A 26,718-nucleotide genomic window follows, 5' to 3' on the forward strand; every position below is an offset into this window, starting at 1 on the left:
TACACCGGAAAAAGCCGACTAGAGACGACGTAAGAGAATGCGACGGCCGCGCGTACGTTCGTGGATCGTCGGAAAAAGCTTATTTGCATACCCAACGCGGAAAACAACGCAAACTCCACCCAGCGGACGCCGAAGTATTGCACCTACGATCTGAAGGCATACGAAGCCGTACGCCTGTCGGATCGAACCCAGATGCCGTCGTATCTTGGTTTGAGGATTCAAACTAAAGATACGACGCGGGAAATTTGAAAGTACACCGGCGTATCAGTAGATACGCCGGCGTACTCGCTATGAGGATCTGGCCCTTAGTATACATACACAGTATACACATACACACACTGAAAAGGTACTGGAGAGGCGGGGCAGCTATAATCTTGGGATTTAAAAAAAAAACACAGATTTTTACATACTGTTCCTGGTTTTATACTGAGGCTGGCAACCCTGATGGGGCCCCCTAGTGGCATGGGGCCCTCAGGCAGTGCCCGAGTGCCCGAATGGTCAGTCCACCCCTGGGCATAACAATCTACCATCTGCATATTATGTACAATGGGCCAGATTCACAGTTGTAATACGCCGGCGTATCTACTGATACTCCGGCGTATTTTCAAATTTGCAGCGTCGTAGCGTTGTTTTGAATCCTCAAAACAAGTTACGACGGCATTTGGCTAAGATTTGACAGGCTTACGGCTTCGTACGCCTTCGAATCTTAGGATGCAATACTTCGGCCGCCGCTGGGTGGAGTTCGCGTCGTTTTCCAGCGTCGGGTATGCAAATTAGCTTTTACGGCGATCCACGAAGGTACGCGCGTTCGTTACGTCGCCGCTAGTCGTTTTTTCCCGTCGCAAAGTTAGGCCTGCTTTTTCATGGCTTAATTTTAGACAGCCCATGTTAAAGTATGGCCGTCGTTCCCGCGTCAAATTTCAATTTTTTTTTTTGCGTAAGACGTCCAGGAATACGAAAGTACGTTACGCACGAAAACATTACGTCCGGCGACGTCATTTCGCGCAATGCACGTCGGGAAATTTTCACACGGAGCATGCGCAGAACGTTCGGCGCGGGAACGCGCCTAATTTAAATGGTACACGCCCCATTTGAATTAGGCGGGCTTGCGCCGGACGGCTTTACGTTACACCGCCGTAAGTTTACACGCAAGTGCTTGGTGAATCAGGCACTTGCGCTGAAAACTTGCTGCGGTGTAACGTAAAGACGATACGTTACGCCGCCGCATTTGTACCTGAATCTGGCCCAAAATGTTTCCATACAGTAGCACCCTAAATCAAGGGGCAAATAAAATCCAAAGCAGCCATTTGTAGGGAAAGGTCAACAGGAGACCTGGCTGGCAGCAGATTACACTTTCAATCCCTATTCCTGGGTTTGTTATGGAAATTCCAGTTCCCTCCAATATTGCAAAGATTTTCTCTCTTTTTATTTCCGCACTTTTATTTGGGCTCACCATCTGTACATCTGTCAGGAAAAGACGAAGCAATATGAAATGTTATGTCGTTCCTGCTTGTCATTAGAGTGAGCCAGCCTTCTTTATGTGCCTCATTATAAACAATTAATATGCAGAAGGCTCAGAATATACTAATTATGTGTCAATATGCAAGTTTTATAACTGTATAAACGCAGTGATAAATTATACTGATAGTTACACTACAGCTGAATGATACGGGCTGAATGTTGGTGTAAAACCAGCAGCGTCTGGCTGAGTAATGTGGAAATCGCAACCTCATGATCAAACTCATTATTAATAAACATTTTGCGGCTGTTACAGATTTATCTGAGTAAAAATGAAACGGAAACCACGGCTTGATTTTAGAATTAATTCGCTGTTTTTGGAGGAATATCGGACAGATAAGAGTTTATTAAAAATAAAAATAGCAATTCAAAAAACAATATAAATTCTGATGACTAATTTCTTCTCTTACTTAAAATTGACCTTGTTAACCACTTCAGCCCCGGAAGAATTTGCCCCGTTCCTAACCAGAGCACTTTTTGCGATTCGGCACTGCGTCGCTTTAACTGACAACCGTGTGGTCGTGCGACGTTGCACCCAAACAAAATTGGCGTCCTTTTTTTCTCACAAATAGAGCTTTCTTTCAGTGGTATTTGATCACCTCTGCGGTTTGTATTTATTGCACTATAAACAAAAAAACACAACAATTTTGAAAAAATATATATATTTTTGACTTTTTGCTATTTTTTTTTTCCTCAGTTTAGGCTGATATGTATTCTTCTAAATATTTTTGGAAAAAAAAATCGCAACAAGTGTACCGTATATACTCGAATATAAGCCGAGGCACCTAATTTTACCGCAAAAAAACAGGAAAACTTATTGACTCGAGTATAAGCCTAGGGTGTCCATCTGCATGCCTCACTGTGCCTCACTTTGCCTTACTGTGGCCATGTGCATGCCTCACTGTGCCCATGCCTCACTGTGCCCATGCCTTACTGTGCCCATGCCTCACTGTGCCCATGCCTCACTGTGTCCATGACTAGACTTACGTTTAACATGGGAGTATATAGAAGGTGTCAAAGTGTCCGGCTTTGAAAAATCGGTGTCCCCCAGACAGCAAACTTTGCACACTTGTAGAGGAGAACTGGGGCTACATTTGTCCCAAGTTCCCGGTACCGGGTCCCCAAATTTACCAGAGAAATTACCTTTTAACATGGGAGTCTATGGAAGGGGTGTCCGACTTTGAAAAATCTGTTCTCCCCGGCCAACAAACTTTGCACACTTGTAAAGGAAGAGTGGAGCTATATGTGTGCGGGTCCAGTGGACTTACAGCCGGCCATTACTGGGTCCCCAAAGTCCGGGAGATCAAGCGCAAAAAGGTGACTCGAGTATAAGCTGAGGGGGGCATTTTCAGCACAAAAAAATGTGCTGGAAAACTCGGCTTATACTCGAGTATATACAGTATATTGATTGGTTTACGCAAAAGTTATAGCGTCTACAAAATAGGGGATAGTTTTATGGCATTTTTATAATATTTTTTTTAGTAATGGTGGCGATTAGCGATTTTTATTATGACTGCAACATTATATCGGACACTTTTGACACTGTTTTGAGACCATTGTCATTTATACAGCAATCAGTGCTATAAAAATGCATTGATTACTGTATAAATGTGACTGGCAGAGAAGGGGTTAAACACTAGGGGGCGATGAAGTGGTTAAGTGTGCCCTAGGGTGTGATTCTAACTGTGTGGGGGCTGGTCTACAAGTGACACGACAGTGATCACTGCTCCCGATCACAGGGAGCAGTAGATCACTGTCCTGTCACTAGGCAGAACAGGGATATGCCTTGTTTACATAGGCATCTCCCTGTTCTGCAGCTCTGTGACACAATCGTGGGACACCGGCGGACATCGAATCCACGGGTCCTGTGGGCACGGTCACGGAGCTCGCGGAAGCGTGCATGCTTGCAACCGCATGGCGGCAATTTCAAAGCAACAAACAGGTACGTTGCTTTGCTCAGCCGTATATTGCCGTTAGACGGTCGGCAAGTAGTAGTAGTTCTTGATATGTCAAATTTTTACACATTTTAGGTATTGTATTAAATATAGAAATTTACAAGTTAGCCAATAGGGGAGCTGTACACACTTGACATCTCTGCATAAAGACGAAGTCTTATCAATCAGATCTTTAGTTCTTTCTGTACCCCAGACGACAAAATGGTTTGATAGGGGCAGTGGCTGCTGAACTAGAGTGGTCGACAGCACGCCCCACAAGACAGCTGCCATTACTATGCTTGCAGTAGGTGGGGGAGTGTCAGCATGACTGCCTGGAAAACATACACACTGACTGAACAATAGATGGACTCACAGCAGAGGGAAGAAGCAACTGAGATTTGCCTGAGCTCCACATTAGGAACTCCCACAAATCGGGCTTCTGGCAGGGGAGGAGCTGATAGGCAAGAATAGCAGGCAAATTAAATCATTTAATGCCCAGTTGTTAAGTGTTTCTTTTGACAAACACAGATAATTATTTCTACAAGAATCAGTAGGCCAGCTGAATATATAGATTGACAGGCCAAACTAGATTGCAATGTGATATACAGTATACCTACTGTAGAGTAGGCAAAATTCTGTCATATTTATTTTTTATCGTTTCATCCACTAACCTTACTGATAATAATGATTTTTATTTTAAGGTTTACTATTGTAGCTTTTTTTGTTGTTGTTGTTCTAGTGCCCAAGACTCCCCCAGCAAATGTCAGCGGTGGAAGTGGAAGGCGCCATGAACTGGTGATAACGTGGGAGGTATGCTTGTCCTTATTAAATTTATCTCGGCAGTGACGTTCATTTTATTGTTAAGTTATTCCTTATATTTACTCGACCTGCAATCTCATGTGCATGTGTGGACACAGGACTCTGGATTCCTTGGTTGTTAATAAATAATGCACTGACTTTTCCAGCCCGTCTCAGAAGAATTTCAGAACGGTGAGGGGTTTGGTTACATCGTAGCATTCAGGCCAAATGACACCAGGGGATGGAAAGAGAAAATGGTGACCTCCTCCGATGCCTCCAAGTTTATTTACAGAGATGAAAGCACGCCGCCGCTCACACCTTTTGAAGTTAAAGTTGGAGTGTACAATAATAAAGGCGATGGTCCCTTCAGTGATATCGTGTTCATCTGTTCTGCTGAGGGAGGTGAGAAACCTAACATTATTATTGCAAATTCAGTTAAAGGGGAACTCTGCAAAACCAGAATATTTATTGGTGGCTGTTGCTATAACTAATACAGTATAACCAGTATTTTTTTTTTTTTTAAAGGTAAATTTTTATTTTGAAATTTTTGTACATACAAAACAGACAATACAAGAAACACACATCCTAGGCGAACATCGCCCGGTACATCATTTTACAAAACTTTGGTAGCTGGTACACATTGAGCATTTTCATAAGAACACACAGAGAAAGGTGGGAGAAAAACAACAGAATCGTTAATTTACTCACTTAGATCTATTCAACGGGCAGAGGTATCAGTCAAAGTTCAAGGAGCAGGAGGTATGGTGCTCTCGGAATCAACCCACGAGCCCCAGACCTTCAAGAATTTTTTTGGACACCCTCTGGCCTCATATGTCATCTTATACAGCAGTATAGCACGATTGATGGTGGTGAACCAAAAGGTAATGGTAGGTAAGGATGGAGACTTCCAGTGGAAGGTTATAGACTTCTTAGCATAGAACAGTACTATCCGCAGGAAGGTTTGCATATTCTTAGATATAGTCTCATCATCAATGTGGCCCAGTAAACACCTCAGAGGATTACATATATTGGGTATCTCAGTCAGCGAGCTAATGAAGGCCGTGACCTCCGACCAGAACTTCCTAATCGGAGCACACTCCCACATCATATGAAAGAACGTGCCATCGGCCGCGCCGCATCGGGAGCATAGCGCTGAGGGGATTCTGCTGAGTTTGAACAGTAAGCATGGTGTGAAGTAGGATCTATATAACAGTTTGGTCTGTATTACCTTGTCACGGGACGAAATGACAGAAGGGACCTGGAGGGGCAATACCTCCTGCCAGATCTCCTCCGTCAGTTCAGGGATGTCGGCTCTCCAGCTAGCAGCCGCTTTGCTCAGCCTTTGAGTCGTAGTGTGCAGGAGAGACCCATAATATGTGGAGACTAACTTGGTGTGCGAGGGGTCAGTTAGTAGTCGCTCCAGCCGAGAAAGCTGGATGACTATGTTACGAAGGCCAAACTGCGTTGCTGCAGTGTGGCGTATCTGTAGGTAAAGGAAGTAAGCCGTGCGTGGCAGATTATAGTCTCTACGAAATTCCTCAAAAGTACGAAACACATTGCCTGAGAACAGATGTAAAATAGTTTTTACCCCCCTTTTCAACCAGTATCCCCCATCCGATCTACGGAAAAATTCCGGAAGGTTCGGATTCCCCCACAGTGGAGTGTTCGGTGAGTATGTATTACTGCTGGAGGGGACTTGCAATTTAGTGAGTTTAATAATCCGTAGAGTCATAGCTATAATACTCGTTCCCTCCCGCCCCCCAAGTGACATACGATGAATCTAATTTTGCAGGGATTCATAGGAGGTGAGGATGGCTGCCTCCAATGCAGTGGCTGCATTGTTGGCTTCGGGGTAAAACCACCAGTGTACGTGGGCCAATTGAGAGGCAATATAATACATTTGAAGGCAGGGGAGGGCCAATCCGCCCTCCAGTACTGGTAACTGAAGGGTGTCCTTGGCAATCCTGACCGCCCCCCCCTCCCCACAAAAAGTAGGTGAGGATGGAATCTATCTCTTTGAATTTATTTTTTGTGACATACACTGGCGAATTACCCAAAACATACAGAAATCGTGGCAAGAAAATCATCTTAAAAATATTAATTCTACCCAGTAATGTTAATGGAAGATTAGCCCAGGTTTTGAAAGTAGTTTTCATGCGCCCTATGAGGGGGTCTAAATTAGTCTTGACATAGGAGGCCATGGGATGTTGTATTATGACTCCCAAGTACCGGAAGGAGCTGACTATCTGTAGTGGACAAGATGGTGGTAGCCGGACCGACGTCGCCTGGTCCATCATAAACAGAATGGACTTGTCATAATTAACCTGGAATCCCGAAAAGCGGCCAAACCTCCCAATGAGATCCAGCAGGGCCGGGAGGGACGACTGGGGGTCCGACAAGTATATTAACATGTCATCAGCGTAGAGAGATACCTTCTCCTCTAGACCCCCGATCGTCAGCCCCGCGACTGCCCCACAGGACCTCACCAACGCCGCCAGAGGCTCTATTGCCAGCGCAAAGAGCAGCGGCGACAGAGGGCACCCCTGTCTGGTGCCTCTCTTTATTGGAAAGGGATCAGATATGGCTGCGTTCACTCTTAGTCTAGCAGTGGGCTTCGAGTACAGTAGTTGCACCCACCTGATAAAGGTATTGCCGAATCCAAACTTCGCCAGGACCTCCAGCAGGTAAGGCCATTCGACCGAGTCAAATGCCTTATGTGCATCTAAGGACAGAACGGCCCTAGAGCCCATCTCTTCATGGGTTGCCTGCAGATAAGTGAATAATCTACGTAGGTTGATGGAGGTCGATCGCCCCGGGATGAACCCGGTTTGGTCTGCACCAATAATGGTAGTAATGACCGTGTTCAGTCGCCGGGCAAGTACCTTTGCTAGAATTTTTACGTCAGAATTAATGAGTGAGATCGGCCTGTAAGATTCACAGAGGAGGTGATCCTTGTGTGGCTTAGGAATAAGGACAATCAGTGCCTCTGACATAGAAGGCGGCAGCTGCCCCGTCCTGATAGCAAAATCATACACCCTGCCCAGATGAGGCACAAGCAGATCCCTGTACTGCATATACCACTCGATGGGGAAACCATCCAATCCCGGTGTTTTGTTTCTGGCAAAGGATTGGATAGCCTCCCCAATTTCCTCAGCCGTCAGAGGAGCGTCAAGGAGTGTCGCCTGTTGGGCCTGAAGCCTAGGCAGTGAGATTTCAGAAAGATAGTCATCCAATTCCACAATTGTGTAATGTGCTCTAGTAGCATAAAGGGAAGAATAAAATGTGACAAAGGCCTCCATGATCTCCTCATTCTGTTCTACTACAATTCCCCCGGAATCCTTAATCCTAGGTATACTACAAGGCTGGTAGTCCGGTCTGGAGAGATACGCCAGGAGGCGACTGTTTTTATCCCCAAACTCAAAGATCCGCTGATTCTGATACAGCAGCTTCTTCTGAGTACGCTCCAAAAGCACCAGGTCCAGTTCCCTGGCCCCATGCTTCCAAGCGGCGTGTGTCTCAGGAGAGGGGGTCGCTGAATAAGCGGCCTCTGCCTCTCTGAGAGACCTCTCTGCATCTGTCAGTCTCGATAGCGAGGCCTTGCGCGTCTGACCAATGGCCGCAGCAAAAGAGCCACGTGTGGTGGCCTTAAAGGCGTCCCACACCATCGGAACTGAGGCGCTCTGCCTGTTAGTCACCCAGTAAGAACCCATCTCTGTCATACACTGGTTCACCACAACCTCATCCGCCAACCATAACGGGCTTAGCCGCCACACTCGATAGGAGGAGGGAGAGGTGCCCAGGGCGAGGTCCACCAACAAAGGGGAATGATCAGACACCGCCCTAGGGAGGTACTTGACCTCAGTCACCGAATTCAACAGATCTGACGAGACCAAACATAAATCAATACGGGATAAAGTACCGTGAGACTCAGAATGACAAGAATACTCCCTCCCATCCGCATGCTTCCACCTCCAGACCTCCACCAAGTCAAATTGAGTTAAAAAGGATCCCAAGGGGGTGGGAGGTAGTGTAGAGCAACGCAACCTATCTATGGAATTATCCAATACTGTATTGTAGTCACCCGCTATCAATAAGGGGCCCTCCGCTATCGCCAATATGGAGTTCATTACCCGCTCAAAGAATACTTTAGTGAATGGGGGCGGAGCATATAAGCTAGTTACCGTATATGGTTTACCCATGAATTCTATCACGACAATCACAAAGCAACCATTAGGATCAAGCTTAACATGTTTAATGCTAACTGGTGCAGATTTGGCAATAAGGATGGAAGTGCCCCTGGCATAAGTAGAGTATGTGGAGTGGAGAGCATAAGCGATTTTTGCCCGCTTAAGGGCCATTACTCTAGAGCCCTGGAGGTGGGTTTCCTGGAGTAGGATCACATGCGGATTATGACGCGCCAAATATTCAAACATTAACGATCTTTTCACTTTTGAATTAAGCCCCCGTACATTCCACGACACAAAACGTAATTTAGACATGAAAAAGCATGTAGTGTATGGCTGGAGGAACCCATTCCTCGCCGCACGCCGGGAGTGGCCAGAAACTGGCGCCCGACGCACCACGAGGGATGCGTACACTAAGGAGTAAGTCAGAAACATATAACAATGCTCCAGCAATACATAATATCAGGTGCATAGTAGCAAGGCCAGCTAGTCCGGCCCATAGATAGACATGCAACAACAAGTACCAGCATTTCAGAAAAAGTGCAAAAAACACAAAAACAGTCCCGAACAAAAGTTCCTGAACAGCCCAACCCACCCTAACCCTCCCGGCTCCCAAACCCAAACATATGAGAGCTTTGTTCCCAAAACCAAAATTGCAAGGCGGGGTGGCCATGACTCAAACCCCCCAACAACAATCCCTGAGAAGTGGTAGAGGTCCTTAGACGCTGGCTGCTGTCCGCAACCGCACAGAACAAACATATCAGGTGATCCCGAATCAGGATGGAGGATTCAAAAAACATCAGGTAAGGTGTTCAAAAAATGGGGGTAGAAAAGGCAAAGAAAATAATAGTAAATGCATCAGCAGGAACAGGATGACCACAGCCCTCCAGGCTGGACACATAGTGTGCAAACCATGGCACAGCAGGGGAGTACCCCACCACCCCAAAATATTTGAGAGAAGGGTTGTCAAGGAAAGTACACTCAGCATGTTCACTTTCAGTGTGGGGGCGACCTTCGGTCCTGGTTCCTGCGTTCCGGACGTCCCAGGGTGTCCACCCAGTGGGATGCCTCCTTAGGATCAGTAAAGAAGTAGGCCTTGCCCTGGTAGATGATTCTCAGACGAGCAGGATACAGCATGCCGTAGGGAAGCTGAAGCTCACGGAGCCTGCGTTTAATGGCGATGAAGGTGGCCCGTTGCTTTTGTGTGGCTACTGAGAAATCAGGAAAAATGGTTATTCCGCTTCCATTAAAGGACACTCTTCCCTTCTCCCTGGCAGCTCTGAGAACAGCCTCCCTGTCCCTGAAATGAAGCAGCTTGATAATCATGGCCCGTGGTGGGGCCCCAGGAGGAAGGGGGCGCATGGGGACTCTGTGTGCCCTTTCAATGGCGAATAGTGGCGAGAAGGTAGGAGCGCCAAACGTGGAGATCAGCCATCTTTCCATAAACATTTCTGGGGTCCTACCCTCAGACCCCTCTGGGAACCCCAGGAAGCGAAGGTTACTCCTCCGTAAACGGTCTTCCATTTCAGTGAGTCTATCTGTAGTGTGTTCCTGGGCCTGGCGCAGCTCCCTGACAGAGCCCTGCAATGGACGGATCTCATCCTCTAGTGTACTGATGCGTTGTTCAGCATTAGACACTCTATGGCTGAGGTTGTGGACATCCTGCTTCAGAAAGGATAAGTCAGTTTTAATAGAATCCATTTGAGTGGTCAGGGATGCATGGCTATGCTGGATGGCAGCCATGATCTGAGACAGGGATGGCTCTGTGGGGCCTACATCAGCAGCATCTATGTCAGTATTCTCATGGTCAGAGTCCCTGGCTGGTGATATGAGGAAGGGGTCTTCTGGGCTCAGAATAGGAGGGGAAGAATGTGACTCACCCTTCCCTGCTGGGTTTTGCCTCGGTGTAGCCCTGGAGGAGGATGGCTGGCTGCATAAGCCTGTAGCATGGTGACCAGCACCATCTTTCCCAGTTTCACATGGTGGGGCCTGCGAGACGAATCCTGAGGCTTCCTCCATCGGTGGGCCGTATTTGACCATCTCCCGACGGGCACAAGGCTTCCTGGAAGCTGTAGGGATCGGTGGAATCCTCGGATGGCAATCGGTTCAGCAGGATTGAGGTAGGATTGTGTGCAGCATGGACAGAGCTCAGGCAAAGCACCTCCTCACATCATGGTCGTTGGCCACTCCCCCCATAACCAGTATTTTTAAAGGGGTTGTAAAGGTTTGTGTTTTTTCACCTTAATGCATCCTTTTGAAAAAACACCCGGCAATCACGGGCCCCTCAGCCCCCCCGTTTTACTTACCTGAGCCTGTTCACCTGCTGTGCAGCCCGGCATCCTCTTGTCCACGGAGTCTCGCATTGATTGGATAGATTGATATCAGCGCAGCCATTGACTCCTGCTGCTGTCAATCAAATCCAATGACACGACCACTGGGGGGCGGGGCCAAGTCATACACTCGGCGGTTATGTACGCCGAGTGTAGGACACGGGAGCGCGCCCGCAAGAAACCCCCTTTCGGGAGAGAGCTTACCAGAGGGGGTTAGCTATTGCGAGGAAGAGCCGCCGTGGGACCCCAAAACAGCAGGATTGGGGCCACTCTGTGCAAAACGAACTGCACAGTGGAGGTAAGTATGACATGTTTGTTATGTTTTATTAAAACCCACAAAGCTTTAGTATCACTTTAAAGCTGAACTCCAGGCAAACTGCTAAATATGTATATATAGGGGGGGTTGATTTACCTAAACTGGAGAATCTGGTGCAGCTGTGCATGGTAGCCAATCAGATTTTAACTTCAGCTTGTTCAATTAAGCTTTGACAAAGAAAACTGGAAGCTGATTGGTTTCTAGCTGCACCAGATTTTGTACTCTCCAGTTTTAATAAACCTACCCCATTATGTGATATATAAATGGGAGCTACAGTATTTTATCTGCCAAAGGGGTGTATTTCTGTCCATCCAGTTCTGAGGTATATGTAGCTCTGTCACCCAGCACAGTCTTGTCTGCCAGAAGAGGAGACCTGATATTTTTTCTGCTGATTGAGTAGTAAGTAAAGGGCCGTACACACGATCGGATATTCCGATAACAATTGTCCAATGGACGTGTTTTGACGGATAATCCGACCGTCTGTATGTTCCATCGGACAATTGTTGTTGGAATTTCCGACAACAAATGTTGCCTGTGCATGCTCTCAAATTGTCCGACAACAAATGTGTTAATGTGATTATCCGATCGCGTGTACAGAAATCCGTCGGACTAAAATCCAAAGTACAAACACGCATGCTCCAAACCAATGCTAACCATAGGACAACATTAGCAGAAGTTGCCCAAAGAGTGGTGCTAAAGAGCAGAAAAAACACGTAGTTTTGTGAATGTTGGCTGAAAAAGTTCTGCCATCTGTATGCAGAACAAGTTCACGGCCAACGCCCTTTGGACAAATATCCACGGATTTGGCTGATTGGATGATGGATGTCAGCAGAACTTCTGCTCAGCTTTGGAGCAACTGCACTAGCATATTTGCCTTTAGTAAATCAACCCCTAAGTATCACTAAGAGGGAGATTTACTAAAACTGGTGCACCCAGAATCTGGTACAGCTGTACATGGTTGCCAATCAAGTTCTAACTGCACCTTGTTCAATTAAAAGAGAAGTATGTTTTTTTATTTTTTATTTGCTATTCGTACTTACCTCGGTGGATGGAGCATCAGGCTGATGCTGCCGCTGTCCCCCGGCGTGTCTGCACTGAGAACCAAGCCACCAAACACCGCCAATGGCTCGGTTCTCACTCCTCCCCAAGCAGAGCGATGCTGACTGTCAATCAGCATGGCTTATGCTCTATTTTTCAGCGCTCATTGGAGCGCCGAGCAGTGGAGGTGTGGGGAGAGGCTGTCTCAGCGGCTCGCTGAATCGCTGAGACTGCCATCAATCAGGGCAGCTGGCGGATCTCGACATGAAAGTTGTGATGACGAATTGCCCCAACTGATAGCAGTTACGTCAGCGGAGAGCGGACTTCAGACCGCTCTCCACTGAAAACGGGTCATAGGAGTACAAATCGAATTGCACTCCTGTAACCCAGAGGAGAAGCCCAGACTAAAAAGCTCAGGCTGGACTTCTCCTTTAAGCTTTGGCAATAAAACCTGGAAGCTGATTGGTTTCTATGCAGAGCTACACTAGATTTTGCACAAGACAGTTTTAGTAAATAACCCCCTAAGGCAGTGTTTCTCAACTCCAGTCCTCGGGGCGCACCAACAGGTCATGTTTTCAGGATTTCCCTCAGATCAAACTGCTGTGGTAATTACTAAGGCAGTGAAACTGATAAAATCACCTGTGCACAATAATGGAAAGCCTGAAAACAAGACCTGTTGGTGCGCCCCGAGGACTGGAGTTGAGAAACACTGCCCTAAGGCTCCATTCACATCTGTGCATTCCTGGAACACACAAAAAAAATGTATCACGCTTGTGGTGCCATAAATTGTTAATGGTACCCCAAATGGCAGCAAAAAATTAAATATAAAATTTGTTATGCACCACAAGCGCAGCAAAAAAAGCACAATATATATCAGGCAAACCAGGGTGCTCTATTGCCGTGTTTTTTTTTTGCGTAGGGAAGCCCATTGACTTTATGCACGTCGGGCAAAAAAAGCACAAAAAAAAAAAAAAGCACAAAAAAACGCACATTTCAAATTGCTAGGTGTGTTCACCTAGGTGGGGTTCATATAGAGAAATGTGGAAAATGGCGCCAATAATAATGAAAATTAAGAATTATCAATAAAAAATTACAAGTGCAGCTCCAAAAATTAGTGAGAGAAAGAAAGGTATAAACGGGCGCAACAAGTGTAAATAATGTCCATTTAAACACCAATAAATTATTTAATGAATACGCCTTCACACTGGAGCGATGTTTTTTAGGTTTTAGATGCATGCCGGGGTGCATATTGGTAAAGCCTCGTACACACGACCGAGGAACTCGACGGGCGAAACACATCGTTTTCCTCATCGAGTTCCTTGTTGTCGAGGAACTCGACAAGGCAAGTTTCTCCATTCCCATCGAGGAAAAAGAAGACATGCTCTCTTTTTGGCTCGACGGGATCCTCGACAGTTTTCTAGTCGAAAAATGTACACACGACCGGTTTCCTTGGCAAAAAAAAAAATCACAGCAAGTTTCTTGCTGGTTTTTGCCGAGAAACTCGGCCGTGTGTACGAGGCCTCACTGTGAAAAACCCATCCGCTACCTTCATTCATAGCTGTGTGTGTACTTGCCTGTATGCACTGTTTTACCCCGCAAAGCTTTTAAATAAAAATGGTATTACACTATCCCCATTTTTGTGGCTCATTGCGGTGGAGCCTTTTGGATTTTTCCAGATTGAATTATTGGGACACACAGTTTTTTCACTAAGGAGTAGTTGATTTGAATTGATCCTATTTGGGAGAGATTGTATTAAGAAGGATCCTGAGAGAATCTTTATATGCCTGAGCCCTGGTTCACACTGGGTACGATTTGGAACGATTTGAGATGCGATTTGACATGTCAAATCGCATCTCAAATCGGCGGCAATTGTCGGCAATGGCACTGTCCTAATCAGTGCGACGCCGCATCTGCGATTTCAAAAAGTAGTTCCTGTACTACTTTTTGCGATTTCGGGCCGCGATTTACATTAAATTGCGGCCGAAATCGCGGCAAAATCGCTGCAAAATCGCAGCCGCGAAATTTTACCGCATTTTACCGCGATTTTGAATTCGCAGCAGTGTGAACCTAGGCTGGAGGTCAATTATGGCCGCTTAAATCTGGTCAGCGCATTTTGATTGTCACTTCGGGTGAAGCCCTTTAATATGCACGTTGCACTTTCTGAGAGCACGGTGGTTGGAGCTTACATCTGGAACACAGCAATCTCGCTACCAGTTCTACATTTGCAATTGTTTTAACTTTTTTTTTTTATTCATTAAATAGTGTATAATAGTGTATGGGGTTCACACTGCCGTAACTTGTCATGCGACTTGAGAGTTCAACGTCGCCCTCCATTAACTGCAACGGAACCTTTCCAATCGGTGTGACTCAAGTCTCTCCGACTTAGAAAAAGGTTCCTTTTGGTGCAACTTCAATACGACCTGCATTGACTTCTGTTAAAAACGTTGTATGCGAGACACGATAAAGTCGCTCAGGGATGTCAGATTCAAAGTCACGTGAAAGTCGTGCGACTTTGAAGCTGTGGCAGTGTGAACCCAGGCTCAGGCCTCATGCACACTGGAGGTTTTTGGACATTTTTACAGCTGTTGTTTTTGGCTTTAGACATTTTTTTCTACAGTCAATAAACTCTCCAGCATGTTATCCTATGTGTCCATTCACACATAGGCTGTTATCAACTGTTTTTGGCTGGGGTTCTAAGAGGATTTTTTTAGCTGTGAAAGCTCTCTAACGTTAAAATTAGGGTTGTCCCGATACCACTTTTTGAAGACCGAGTACAAGTACCGATACTTTTTTTCAAGTACTCGCCGATACCGAATACAGATACTTTTTTTTTAATCTCATGTGACAGCGGCACATGTGTCAGTATGTTTTTTTTTTTATCTTTAACAATTTGTTTTTAATTTTTATTTTTTTTATTTATAATGCTTTCTTTTTTTTTAAGGGGGTGGACAGTGTCGGTGTGTTTTTTTCTTTCATTTTTTTATTTTCTACAATAATTTTTTTTTATTCTTTTGTTTTTTTATTCTTTATTTTTTTATTTATTTTTTTCAGCCCTGTTGGGGAGGGGGGGGGGGGCTTTGTTGAGATATCAGGGGTCTTAACAGACCTCTGACATCTTCCCTTTGAGACAGGGAAAAAGACTAGGGACACATGTTCCCCTGTCCCTTTCTCAGCAGCATTAGCTGCGCTGAAAATGAATGGAGTGAAGACAGCGTCTTCTCTTCATTCATAAACTGAAACATTTGTAAACACAGGTTACAATGTTTCAGTTATGTGAATGGACAGAGTAAGTGATCACTGACTCTGTCCATTCAGAGCAGTAAGGAGCCGGATTTACCGGCTTCTACCCCGCTCTCCATTCTGACATTTCCAGGGGATACACGGCGGCATACACGGCGGCATACACGGCGGCATACACGGGATACACGGCGGCATACACGGGATACACGGCGGCATACACGGCGGCATACACGGGATACACGGCGGCATACACGGGATACACAGCCGCTTTCAGCTGCTTTAAAATCAGCAGTGATCGGTGCTTGTAACTTTCCCATGCACTGATCACCGCCGACAGTACAAGTATCGGGTGAAGCATCGGGAGCATTTGCCCGAGTACAAGTACTCGGGCAAATGCTTGGTATCGGTACCGATACTGGTATCGGTATCGGGACAACCCTAGTTAAAATACTCAAAAAAACGCTGATAAAGCTCAAAAACGTGGATCACCAACGTTATTTAAAGTTTTTGACCTCATTGAAAAAAAAACACGCTAAAAAATACTAAAAAAACGTTGAAGAAGTTTGAAAAACTCACTGCAAAGCTACTGGCATTTGTATAACGTTATAACGCCCAGTGTGCATGAGGCATTAGTGTTCTTTCACACATGCCACGTTCTGCATTAGTCTCATTTTTTAGAGGGCATTTGACAGGTGTTATGGAGGCGTTATATCCCCTCCCTTACCACCTGACTTATCTCTGTAAATGCTGCACTTCTGTGCCATAATCGCGTGCATTGCACATGGTTGTGAGGCAGTTGCGGCGCAGCCCCATTGGGCGCATTTGACAGGTGGCGCCTCTTTTCAATCTCTGCTGCTCGAAATAAAATACTGCAGCTGTAAAACAAAGCTTCATGGCATGGGAACAGCCTAGTTGGGCTGCAATATTAAGATTCGGGTAGGCGGTCAGACAGACGCAGGTAAAACTGTGGCTCCGTCGCCTGTTTTTACTGCCTTCCAGCCGTTTGCGTAAAAAGCCCTTGCGGGTCTTGCCTGTGACTGGATGGTGAAGGACAAGCAATAGACTGCTTCTGTCATTCTGCTCTTTCATCCTAACAGTACATGAGCAGCTTTTTTGTGCTGCTTCTTTTTCTCCCAATCTGAGCTCTATTGTAAAGGGACTGAAATAGGCTAATGCAAAGTACCCAAGGACCCATACTGCCTACATTAAAAAATACATTTATGAATATATTAATGAACACAGAGCTGCATTCATTTGTGTTTGTTTTTGTGTGCCTGTAGTTTGAATTTCACCTCCTTTTTTTTTTTTTTTGTGTAACTAGAGATCGGTTAATTTTAATGAGACATACAAATAAGCCTCCGTTGTCGCAAGGGAGATCCAGCTATCAGTCCTGCTTTACACTTAGCTTCACCGATGCCGATGCCTCAGACCTTGCCAGGTTCTATTATTATTAACAATAAATACAGATACAAGGAATCCTCCGAGAAGTCTTGCCGCATCGCTGGGTATTTAAATCAGAGAGCATGGTGTACAAGCAGCATCGTACAAGTACCTTGACCTTGAGGTCTTCTTATGAGTAAGTACTAAGGGTTTAAAACGCTTTAAGTTACTTGCTGCTTGTTCAGTGTACCCGCTGATTTAAATAAACTCCGTTCATTATGGCAAGACTTCTCCGAAGATTTGTGTTTGTATATATCGTTGGCGGTTAGCTTCAAGCTCACCTTTTTCATGTGTTCCACTTATTGTGTTACATATTCTTCATGGTCGCGGTTACACCTAATTATTTTTTCTTTGTCATGATCCCCCACTTGCTGTGCCACCTTTTTCATATTTGAAATGGTGCCAAGGGTGATCTGCACACTGAGTGGTACTAACCCACCACCTCCTACCTCCTGTGCCTCACCACTGGCCCATCACTGTGATGGGCAGCCTCAGGCCTCGTACACACGACCGGTTTCCTCGGCAGAATCCATCAAGAAACTTGGTGGGAGATTTTTTTTGCAGAGGAAACCGGTCGTGTGTACATTTTTCATCGAGGAAACTGTCGAGGAACTCGACGTGCCAAAAAGAGAGCATGTTCTCTTTTTGCTCGACGGGAATGGAGAAAATTGGCTTGTCGAGTTCCTCGACAGCCTAACAAGGAACTCGATGAGCAAAACGATGTGTTTCGCCTGTCGAGTTCCTCAGTCGTGTGTACGAGGCCTTAGTAATAGCTAGCCAGAGGGCCAGAGCCATTGTCCATAAAGCTGGATCCTATTTTTTGGAATAAAGCACACCTCTGTTTGGTGATACTATACTGTGGCACTGTGTAGAAGAACCAAAATGACATAAAGGCACCTGAAGGTGTTTGCAACACACATGGTAGGTGTCAGCTTGTAATTTTCTAATGGTCACAGGTTCACTTTAACCACTTTCCACCCTACCGCAATGTACTGTGGGAAATCGGCTGGTGTAGGCAAAGCGATGTACCCATACAGCGCTGCCTACTTCCTGGTTTAGGGTGCACACATTGCACGTCCCACTGCCAGCACCCAGTGGGAGCCTTTCAGCAAGTCTCGGCCAACAATTCATAGCTGGGACCTGCTGATGAGTGAGAGATCTCTCAGGCCTCGTACACACGACCGAGTTTCTCGGCAAAAACCAGCAAGAAACTTGCTGGGATTTTTTTTTTGCCGAGGAAACCAGTCGTGTGTACATTTTTAGACGAGGAAACTGTAGAGGATCGCGTTGAACCAAAAAGAGAGCATGTCTTCTTTTTCCTCGACGGGAATGGAGAAACTTGCCTTGTCGAGTTCTACGACAGCTTAACAAGGAACTGGACGAGGAAAACGATGCGTTTCGCCCGTCGAGTTCCTCGGTCGTGTGTACGAGGCTTCAGTTTCTCATCCCTGCAAAGCAGGAATGAGAAACTGAGAGATCTCTTAACCGCTTGAAGACTGCCACACGCAGATATACGTCTTCAGAATGGCACGGCTGGGCACAAGGGCGTACATGTACGTCCCCTTTAAAAACCCAGCCGTGGGTCATGCAGCATGACTGTCCCCGTGGGAACCGCAGACCCAATCGCCGCTGGTTTTCCGCGATCGGGTCACAGAGAGGAAGAACGGGGAGAGGTAAGTGTAAACAAACCTCCCCCCATGCTTCCTAGTGAGACTGACACTGATCGTCTGTTCCCTGTCATAGGGAACGACAATCAGTGACGTCACACGCCCAGCCATGCTCCCCCACAGTAAGAAAACTCCCTTAGGGCACACTTAACTACTACAGCGCCCCCTCCTGGTTAACCCCTTGTCTGCCAGTGTCATTTTTACAGCAACCAGTGCTTTTTTTATAGCACTGTTCGCTGTAAAAATGACAATGGTCCCAAAACAGTGTCAAAAGTGTCCGATGTGTCCGCCATAATGTCGCAGTCACGATAAAAATCGCTGATCGCCGCCATTACTAGAAAAAAAAATATTAATAAAAATGCAATAAAACTATCCCCTATTTGGTAGACGTTATAAATTTGGCGCAAACCAATCAATAAACGCTTATTGCGATTTTTTTTTTACCAAAAATAAGTAGAAGAATACGTATTGGCCTAAACTGAAAAAAATAAATGTTTTTTTATATCTTTTTTTGGGAATATTTATTATAGCAAAAAGTAAAAAATATTGTTTTTTTTTTCAAAATTGTCGCTCTATTTTTGTTTATAGCGCAAAAAAATAAAAACCGCAGGGGTGATCAAATACCACCAAAAGAAAGCTCTATTTGTGGGAAAAAAAGGATGCCAATTCTGTTTGGGAGCCACGTTGCACAACCTCGCAATTGTCAGCGAGTGGCGAATCACAAAAAGGGGCCAGGTCCTTTAGCTGCATAATGGTCCGGGGGTAAAGTGGTTAAAGTGGTTGTATACCCCCAACGCAGAAGTTGTACCTATAGGTAAGCCTGTAATAAGGCTTACCTACAGGTACTGTAAATATTTTATAAACATTCGCTCTTTAGGAGATATTTACCTTGTAGTGCGCCAATGTCATCGGCGAATGCGAATGCGCTGTGACTAGCAAGTGCTGTGACTGACGTCTCCCGTGCACATGCATGGGAGTGACGTCACGCAAACCTGGCCAGTCACAGAGCTGGAGTCCGTGGCGGGTGAAGATGGATCCTGCCACCAGTTGGGACATTGCGGGCTTCCATTGCAGGTAAGTGCCACATAATGAGCTAACAAGCGCCCAGAGGCGATTCAGTTCGCATGTGCCACGCTATATAAGTTTTTCATTCATTCATTCATTCATGCGATGCATACTAGCCAATTATGCTTATAATTTGCAGGGGAAAAAAGTAAAATCCATCAGGGTTTACTTCCTCTTTAAGTCTGTTTTTTTCGTCTCCATACCGAAAACCAATAGGTTACTAAAGTACGAAAATTCTCATATGACAGAAAAACATTTTGGAAGTGATGTAATGTGTTGTAGTGTATTTGTATTGTATTTTTGGATGAAAACTGTAGTGATCAAACGAAAATCGTACGATCTGGTATCGTACGAGAAAAATTGTCCCCTTTGGAAAATTTAGAAATGACAGCTGTGTAAAACGATCAGATAATTGTACGATCACTTAGAAAGCAGTATTTTTTGTGCGATATTCTGATCGTGTGTATGGGGCGTTAGCAAAAGCAGCATACGTTATACACATTAGATATAGTTAGGCACACATTTAACCCCTTGATCTCCCATGATGTTAAACCCTTCCCAGCCAGTGTCATTAGTACAGTGACAGTGTATAGTATTATCACTGATGACTGCAATAATGTCACTGATGTCAGTGTCGATTAGTCAGCTCCCCCCAGTGTCAGTTAGTGTCAGATTGACCATCGCAGTCCCATTATAAGTCGCTGATCCCCACCATTTGTATTATATTTTTTTATATATATATGCCATAGTCTGTAGGTGCTTTAACTTACACGCAAACCAATCAATATACACATATTGGTTATAGGTGTCACCGGCGCAAAAGAAAATAAAATAAAATAAAAACCGTGATCTGCTGCAGATCTGTTGCAATACACATATTGGGATTTTTTTAATCAAAGACATGTAGAAGAATACATTTTGGTCAGAATTTATGAAGAAATTAGATTTTTTGGGATTTCTTGATTGGATATGTTTTATAGCAGAAAGTAAAAATTTTTTTTTCAAATTTTATTAAACTTTTTTTATTTATATCGTAAATAATAAAAAACCCAGTGGTGTTCAAATACTAATAAAGGAAAGCTCTATTTGTGTGAAAAAAATGATATACATTTTGTTTGGGAACATGACCACGCAATTACCAGTTAAAGTAGCGCAGTGTTCAATAGCAAAAAATGGCTTGGACATGAAGGGGGTAAAATCATCCGGCGCTTAAATCGGTTGTAAAGTCAAAAGTTTTTTTTATCTTAATGCATTCTATACATTAAGATAAAAAGCCTTCTTTGTGCAGCAGCCCCCCTAATACTCTCTATCCAACGATGTCTACAAGTGTCTCGGCCGTCCGAGACTCTCCTTCCTGATTGGCTTGCGCTGCTGTCAATCAAAGTCAGCTAGTCAATCAGGTGAGAGAGAGCTCGGGTCCCCATGGCTCTGTGTCTGAATGGATACAGGGAGCTGTGACTCGGCTCGGGTTTCCCCATAGCAAGCTACTTGCTGTGGGGGCACTGAACAGGAGGGAGGGGCCAGGAGCACCGAGGAGGGAACCGAGAAGAGGAGGATCCAGGCTGCTCTATGCAAATCCACTGCAACAGTGGAGGTAAGTATAACATGCTTGTTATTTTTATAGAAAAAAAGAGACTTTACAATCACTTTAAGTGATTAAAGTGAACCTTTCTGTTCCTCAAGCATGTGAGTACCTTCATAATACTCTGTCAGCTGTTTACAACACACTTCATTTTTTTTTTAAATACAAAACATTCAATCTCAGTTGCCCAGACTATGCTGTTACTGATATGTAAATATTGACTACTAAACTGCTGATGTATGCAGAGAGCATAAGCTGATTTATGCCCCCAGCCACCTACTTGGCACACCTCCCCAAGGACTTGCTGCAGCACAATATGTATTCAAGCTGCCCATTTGACTATGACTATGGAAGCCTCCAGAAGGCAGGTAGAGGCAATCAAACCTGCAGCCTGTGAGATCTAGAACAGCTTAAAGTGGGGGTTCACCCTAAAAACAATTTTCTAACATTACATTGAGCTCACTCTCGACATTGACAGTATGCCAATTTTTTTTTTTTTTTTTTTTGCTGTACATACCTTGTATAGCTATTTTGTTACCCGGCTTCCGGGTAGTGAATCCCGCGGGAGTGGGCGTTCCTATGCAGCAGTTAGTGATTGACTTGATGACAAAAACGACCCCCCGTCGCATAAGGAGCGTCACAAGTTGCCGAAAGAAGCCGAACGTCGAGTCAACTCGTGACGCTCATTATGCGACGGGGGGGTAGTTTTTGTCATCATGTCAATCACTAACTGCTGCATAGGAACACCCACTCCCGCGGGAGGCACTACCCGGAAGCTGGGTAAGAAAATAGCTATACGAGGTATGTACAGCAAAAAAAAAAAAAAGAAATTGGCATACTGTCAATGTCGAACGTGAGCTCAATGTAATGTTAGAAAATAGTTTTTAGGGTGAACCCCCGCTTTAAAAAAATCAATAGCTGCTCCAAGTATTACAGAGGAGCCAAAAAGAACTAAATGTACCTATCATCATAGTAACCTACACAGCGAGTGCTACATCTGAAACGTAAAAACAAAACAAAAAGAAAATGCCTAAAGTACGCTAAATGCACATATCATCTTATGGAAAGATCTTTGTTAAAAAGAATGGTCTGGTGAATGCGTCTATTTAAGTCACAAACTAAATTAGTAAAAACTTTCACCTGAAATCCAGTGTATGCGCATGTGCTCAGTATGTGAAATAAGACAATGTTGTGACCTGTGACTTGACACCTCATTTCACAGCTTTTTCAAATGTTAGCGTCAATTATGCAGCAGGGATAAATTGATAGCTTCATCCATCAGTCAGCTTGCAGTAGTTATTCACTATTCCTATGCTGTTGATTTGCCGAGATACAATTCATCTGATAATCAGTCCAATAAATATGTGTGCTCTTGCAAAGAATTCCTACATTTACACGTGCCAAAAACAAATTCTCATCGAAGTGTACAAGCCAGTCAGAATAATGAGATTGCAGTGGGGGTTGTATAAGGATGTAGACCTTAATAGCTGGCTGTATTCATGAAAGTTTGATAGAGAGATCTAACTTTTAATTTCCGAAACATTCAAAGACGGCGGGATTGATGATGGATTTACATCGGGGGGACACAATTTTTTTATTTATTAATATAGGCATTGTCAAAAGCTGTCTCTGTATTTTACTTTTTTACACTTTTTTTGGTGAATGGCTAGTGGTACTATGTACTGAATACTCATTTGCATAGGTGGGGGGCCAGGATCTGTGGGCCCCCTTGTTAAAGAGGGCTTCCAGATTCTGATAAGCCCCCTGCCCGCAGACCCCTACAACCACCGACCACGGTTGTGGGGATAAGGCCCTTGTTCCCATCAACGTGGGGACAAGGTGCTTTGCGGCGGGGGCAACCCCCTGCCTCAAAACACCCACCCCCCCCCATGTTGAGGGCATGTGGCCTGGTATGGTTCAGGAGAGGGTGTGCTCAGATAAGGGTCTGGCATCCACACCATTTAAAAAAAGTGTTGGCATGGGGTTCCCCTTAAAATCAAGAAAAAAAATAATGCATTGGGGGGGACAGTGTTTTTTTCTTTCTTTTTTTTTCCAATAGCTGGGTGGGGGCAATTGCAATCGTGAGAAATTTTAAACGTTCTTTTTTTTCTTTTGAAAATTTATTTTTACTGCAGCATGTTCTATATATGCTACAGATCCACTTTGCAGGCAGACTAAGGGGCCCCCCCCCCCCCCCCAGGCACCAATTTTAAAGGAATGTTTTTCTTTTTCTTTTTAGACTTTAATCGTCATTAAAATCACTGCTCCTGAAAAAACAATTTTCTTTCGAAAATAGTATCTAAGAAATTTTGTTTGAATTTTGCACCATTAGTGGACTGCAGCAATGAACGATTTTCGTGCAGCCATCAAATTTGAGTGAAATGTATTGAAAAACAAACTATTTTCTAATCAATGACGGGAGAATCGTGTGAGAAATATAATCGAAAAAGAAATGCGCTTGAGCGCAATTAAAGAAAATTCACGGAAAGGAAAGAAAATTCTTTTCTGTAGCAGCGTGAGGGAAAATTTAAGGCTTGGTTGGTCAAATTTCAAAATCAATGGCGACACCATTGGATCACAAAATTTCTGATTTTTGAAAGAAAATTTGTCTGGAATTCGACCGATGTATGGCATTAGTAGGATTTTTCAGTCCTTGAATGTTCAGAAAAGGTACTTCAATACCGGGCACTTTCGCCCCCTTCCTGGGCAGACCAATTTTCAGCTTTCAGCGCTGTCACACTTTGAATGCAACACTAAACCCATATTAACATGAAGAAAGAAGGCCACTTATGCTCAGACAAGAGCAGCACTCAGTCCCCAATATTCAGGAAAAAACAAATTGTAAAAAAAATAATAAATATGGCCATGGGACTTTTCTGAGTGATGCTGGGTAAAATAATACATCAAATGTTAAAAAAGTACAAAATGTATTTTGTAATACATAAAAACAAGCACAGATCAGTCTTTAGTTGTGTTTTCATAAGAGACAAATCAACAATGTACATACAAGGTGCCAAATATAATTGGTGGCACATATATTTCCTAATTCACAAGGGCTCTTACCTCTACGTGTTTCGTGGGGCAGTGCCCACTTCTTCAGGAGACACCCAAAGTTGGATTTTGTGTATATCTGTGGAGAGACCATGTTATAACGAAAACAACAAATTAAAAACACTTAAAAGTTACGCCATTTGTATTTGAAAAGTGCATCCATTTGAGTTGGGCAAAGTCAAATAATATGCAGAGGGTATACTCACACATGGGTTGATTGAATATACCCAAATTACATTTGTATTTATTTTTTTCACAGAAATAGAGCTTTCCTTTGGCGATTTTAAAAAAAAAAAACGTTTTCCCTTTGTTTCTTATATAAAAAATTCAAACAAATAATTATTCTTCATGAATTTAAGCCAAAATGTATTCTGCTACATTTCTTTGGTGAAAATACCCCCAAATCAGTGTATGATATTTAGTCTATAGGAAAGTTTTAGAGTCCACAAACTATGGTATATACTGTATATCTTAAAAGTGATCAATCCAGATGTACTGATGGCCTGTTTCATTTCTTGAGACCTGAAAATGCCAGGACAGCACAAATATCTCCCAAAATGACCCCCTTTTGGAAAGTAGACAGTCCAATGTATTTAGTAAAAGGCATGGCAAGTTTTTTTTGAAGTTGTAATTTTGTTGTTACATTTTTGGGGAAAATTAAGACATTTTAAAAAGTTTTTTTATTTATATATCAAAGTATTTTTTTTTTTACATACTGTCACCAGTGCAATTCAGCATCATCATATAACTAGTGTTGAAGTTGTCAGGGACACTGACTGGTGACAGTATGTAAAACAAATAATGCAATTCTCATGTTTGTTTGTTTTATATTTTCTTTTATTACAATGTATTTCTTTTTTTTTGTTAACAAACTTTGACCAGAGCTATAAAGTGTTACCATAGGACCACTGTACTACTTTTGCACACTATTATTGCTTATAACAGGGAATTTCACTTATAAGCAACCATTTTTATGAATGAAATGCATTCATCCAATGTTTACTATTGTGATTAGCTGTGATTTACCACAGCTATTCACATGGTACAGATGGGCTGTGTTTGGCCCTGTCTGTACCATGTGATTACTGTGACCAATCACAGAGATCAACACAATAGTACACAATAATGTGAAGCCATCCATTGTGTAGAATTGTCATATGATCTGCTGTGATTGGTCACAGCGATCACATGGTAAGGCATCGGGCCAGTACACCGATCCGTCATTTACTGTGTCCGTTGGATGACTGGATGATAGATCGCGCTGTGACAGCGGGTGACAGATCATGCCACAGCACAGCCCATTCTGGGGAGGATGCTATGACGTCCACCCAGAGTTTTTGCCCAGTCGTCATTTAAAACTAGACAAATAGACAAAACTAGGCTAATAGACAGTGCACTTTGCAATTGCAGTTGCACTCTGCAAAGGCATTTGCTTCAGAGCTTAGTAAACAAAGTAAAGCTTTATTTTGCAAAGAATACCCAATCACATGCAAGGAAGATTTAAAAAAAAAAACTGAATTTTTGCTTGGAGATGATTGGATGATGGAAGTCAGAAGAACGTTACAGCATTTACTAAGTTTTGGAGCAAATGTCCATGCTGAGTGCCATTGCAGAGTGCACAGTGCTTTTTATTACAATTTTTTTTTTGTTAACATACTTTGACCAGAGCTATAAAGTGTTACCATAGGACCACTGTACTACTCTAGGAGGTGATCAAGATTGTTTTTTTTCTTTTACACACTATTATTGCTTATAACAGTGAATTGTTTACTATTGTGATTAGCTGTGATTGACCACAGCTATTCACATGTTACATATGGGCTGAGTTTGGCCCCGTCTGTACCATGTGATTACTGTGAACAATAAATTAAAGCCATCCATTGTGTAGAATTGTCATGTGATCTGCTGTGATTGGTCACAGCGATCACATGGTACAGGCAGCGGGCCAGTACACTGATTTGTCATTCGCTGTGTCTGGTGGATGACCGGATGACAGATTGTGCCGTGACAGTGGGTGATAGATCACGCCACAGCGCAGCGCAGTCTGGGGAGGACGTCATATGACATCCACCCAGAATGAGAGAGCTCTTGCCCGACTGTCATTTAAAACTAGACAAATGGACAAAACTAGGCAAATAATGCATTATGCAATTGCAGTTGCACTCTGCTAAGGCATTTGCATCAGAGTTTAGTAAATTAAGTAAAGCTTCACTTTGCAAAGAATACCCATTCACATGCAAGGAAAATGTACCCCATTTACTAGGTTTTGGAGAAAATGCCCATGCTGAGTGAAATTGCAGGGCGCACAGACCGTGCACAGTCAATTTGGCTTTAGTAAATCCACCCTATAGTGTAACTCTTCTGAAAATGGTAGCTGAATACTGTAAAATACAAACGTAAAAAATGATCAAACATTGGCTGCTTAAATGAATTGTGCTTTTTCTTTTAACATCCCATAGAGCATTTACGTTGACACACTTTGATGTGCTATAGCGCAATTCTTTTTATTTTATTGTAAATGTGCAATTAAGAAGGAATTTAAATTCACCACAGCC

General features: G+C 43.8%; 1 protein-coding gene across 1 annotated transcript in view; it reads left to right on the forward strand.

The window, feature by feature from the left end:
• The window catches only part of CNTN5 (contactin 5), a 2,004,044-nt gene that overhangs the window by 1,887,960 nt on the left and 89,366 nt on the right, over window positions 1-26,718 (forward strand). Inside the window, exons 21-22 of the mRNA XM_040340187.1 lie at window positions 4,192-4,262; window positions 4,418-4,652. Coding sequence (XP_040196121.1) covers window positions 4,192-4,262; window positions 4,418-4,652 — 306 coding nt within the window. The remainder of the gene's footprint in view (window positions 1-4,191; window positions 4,263-4,417; window positions 4,653-26,718) is intronic.

This window comes from Rana temporaria, chromosome 2 (assembly GCF_905171775.1).
Source record: "Rana temporaria chromosome 2, aRanTem1.1, whole genome shotgun sequence".
NCBI classification, from domain to species: domain Eukaryota; kingdom Metazoa; phylum Chordata; class Amphibia; order Anura; family Ranidae; genus Rana; species Rana temporaria.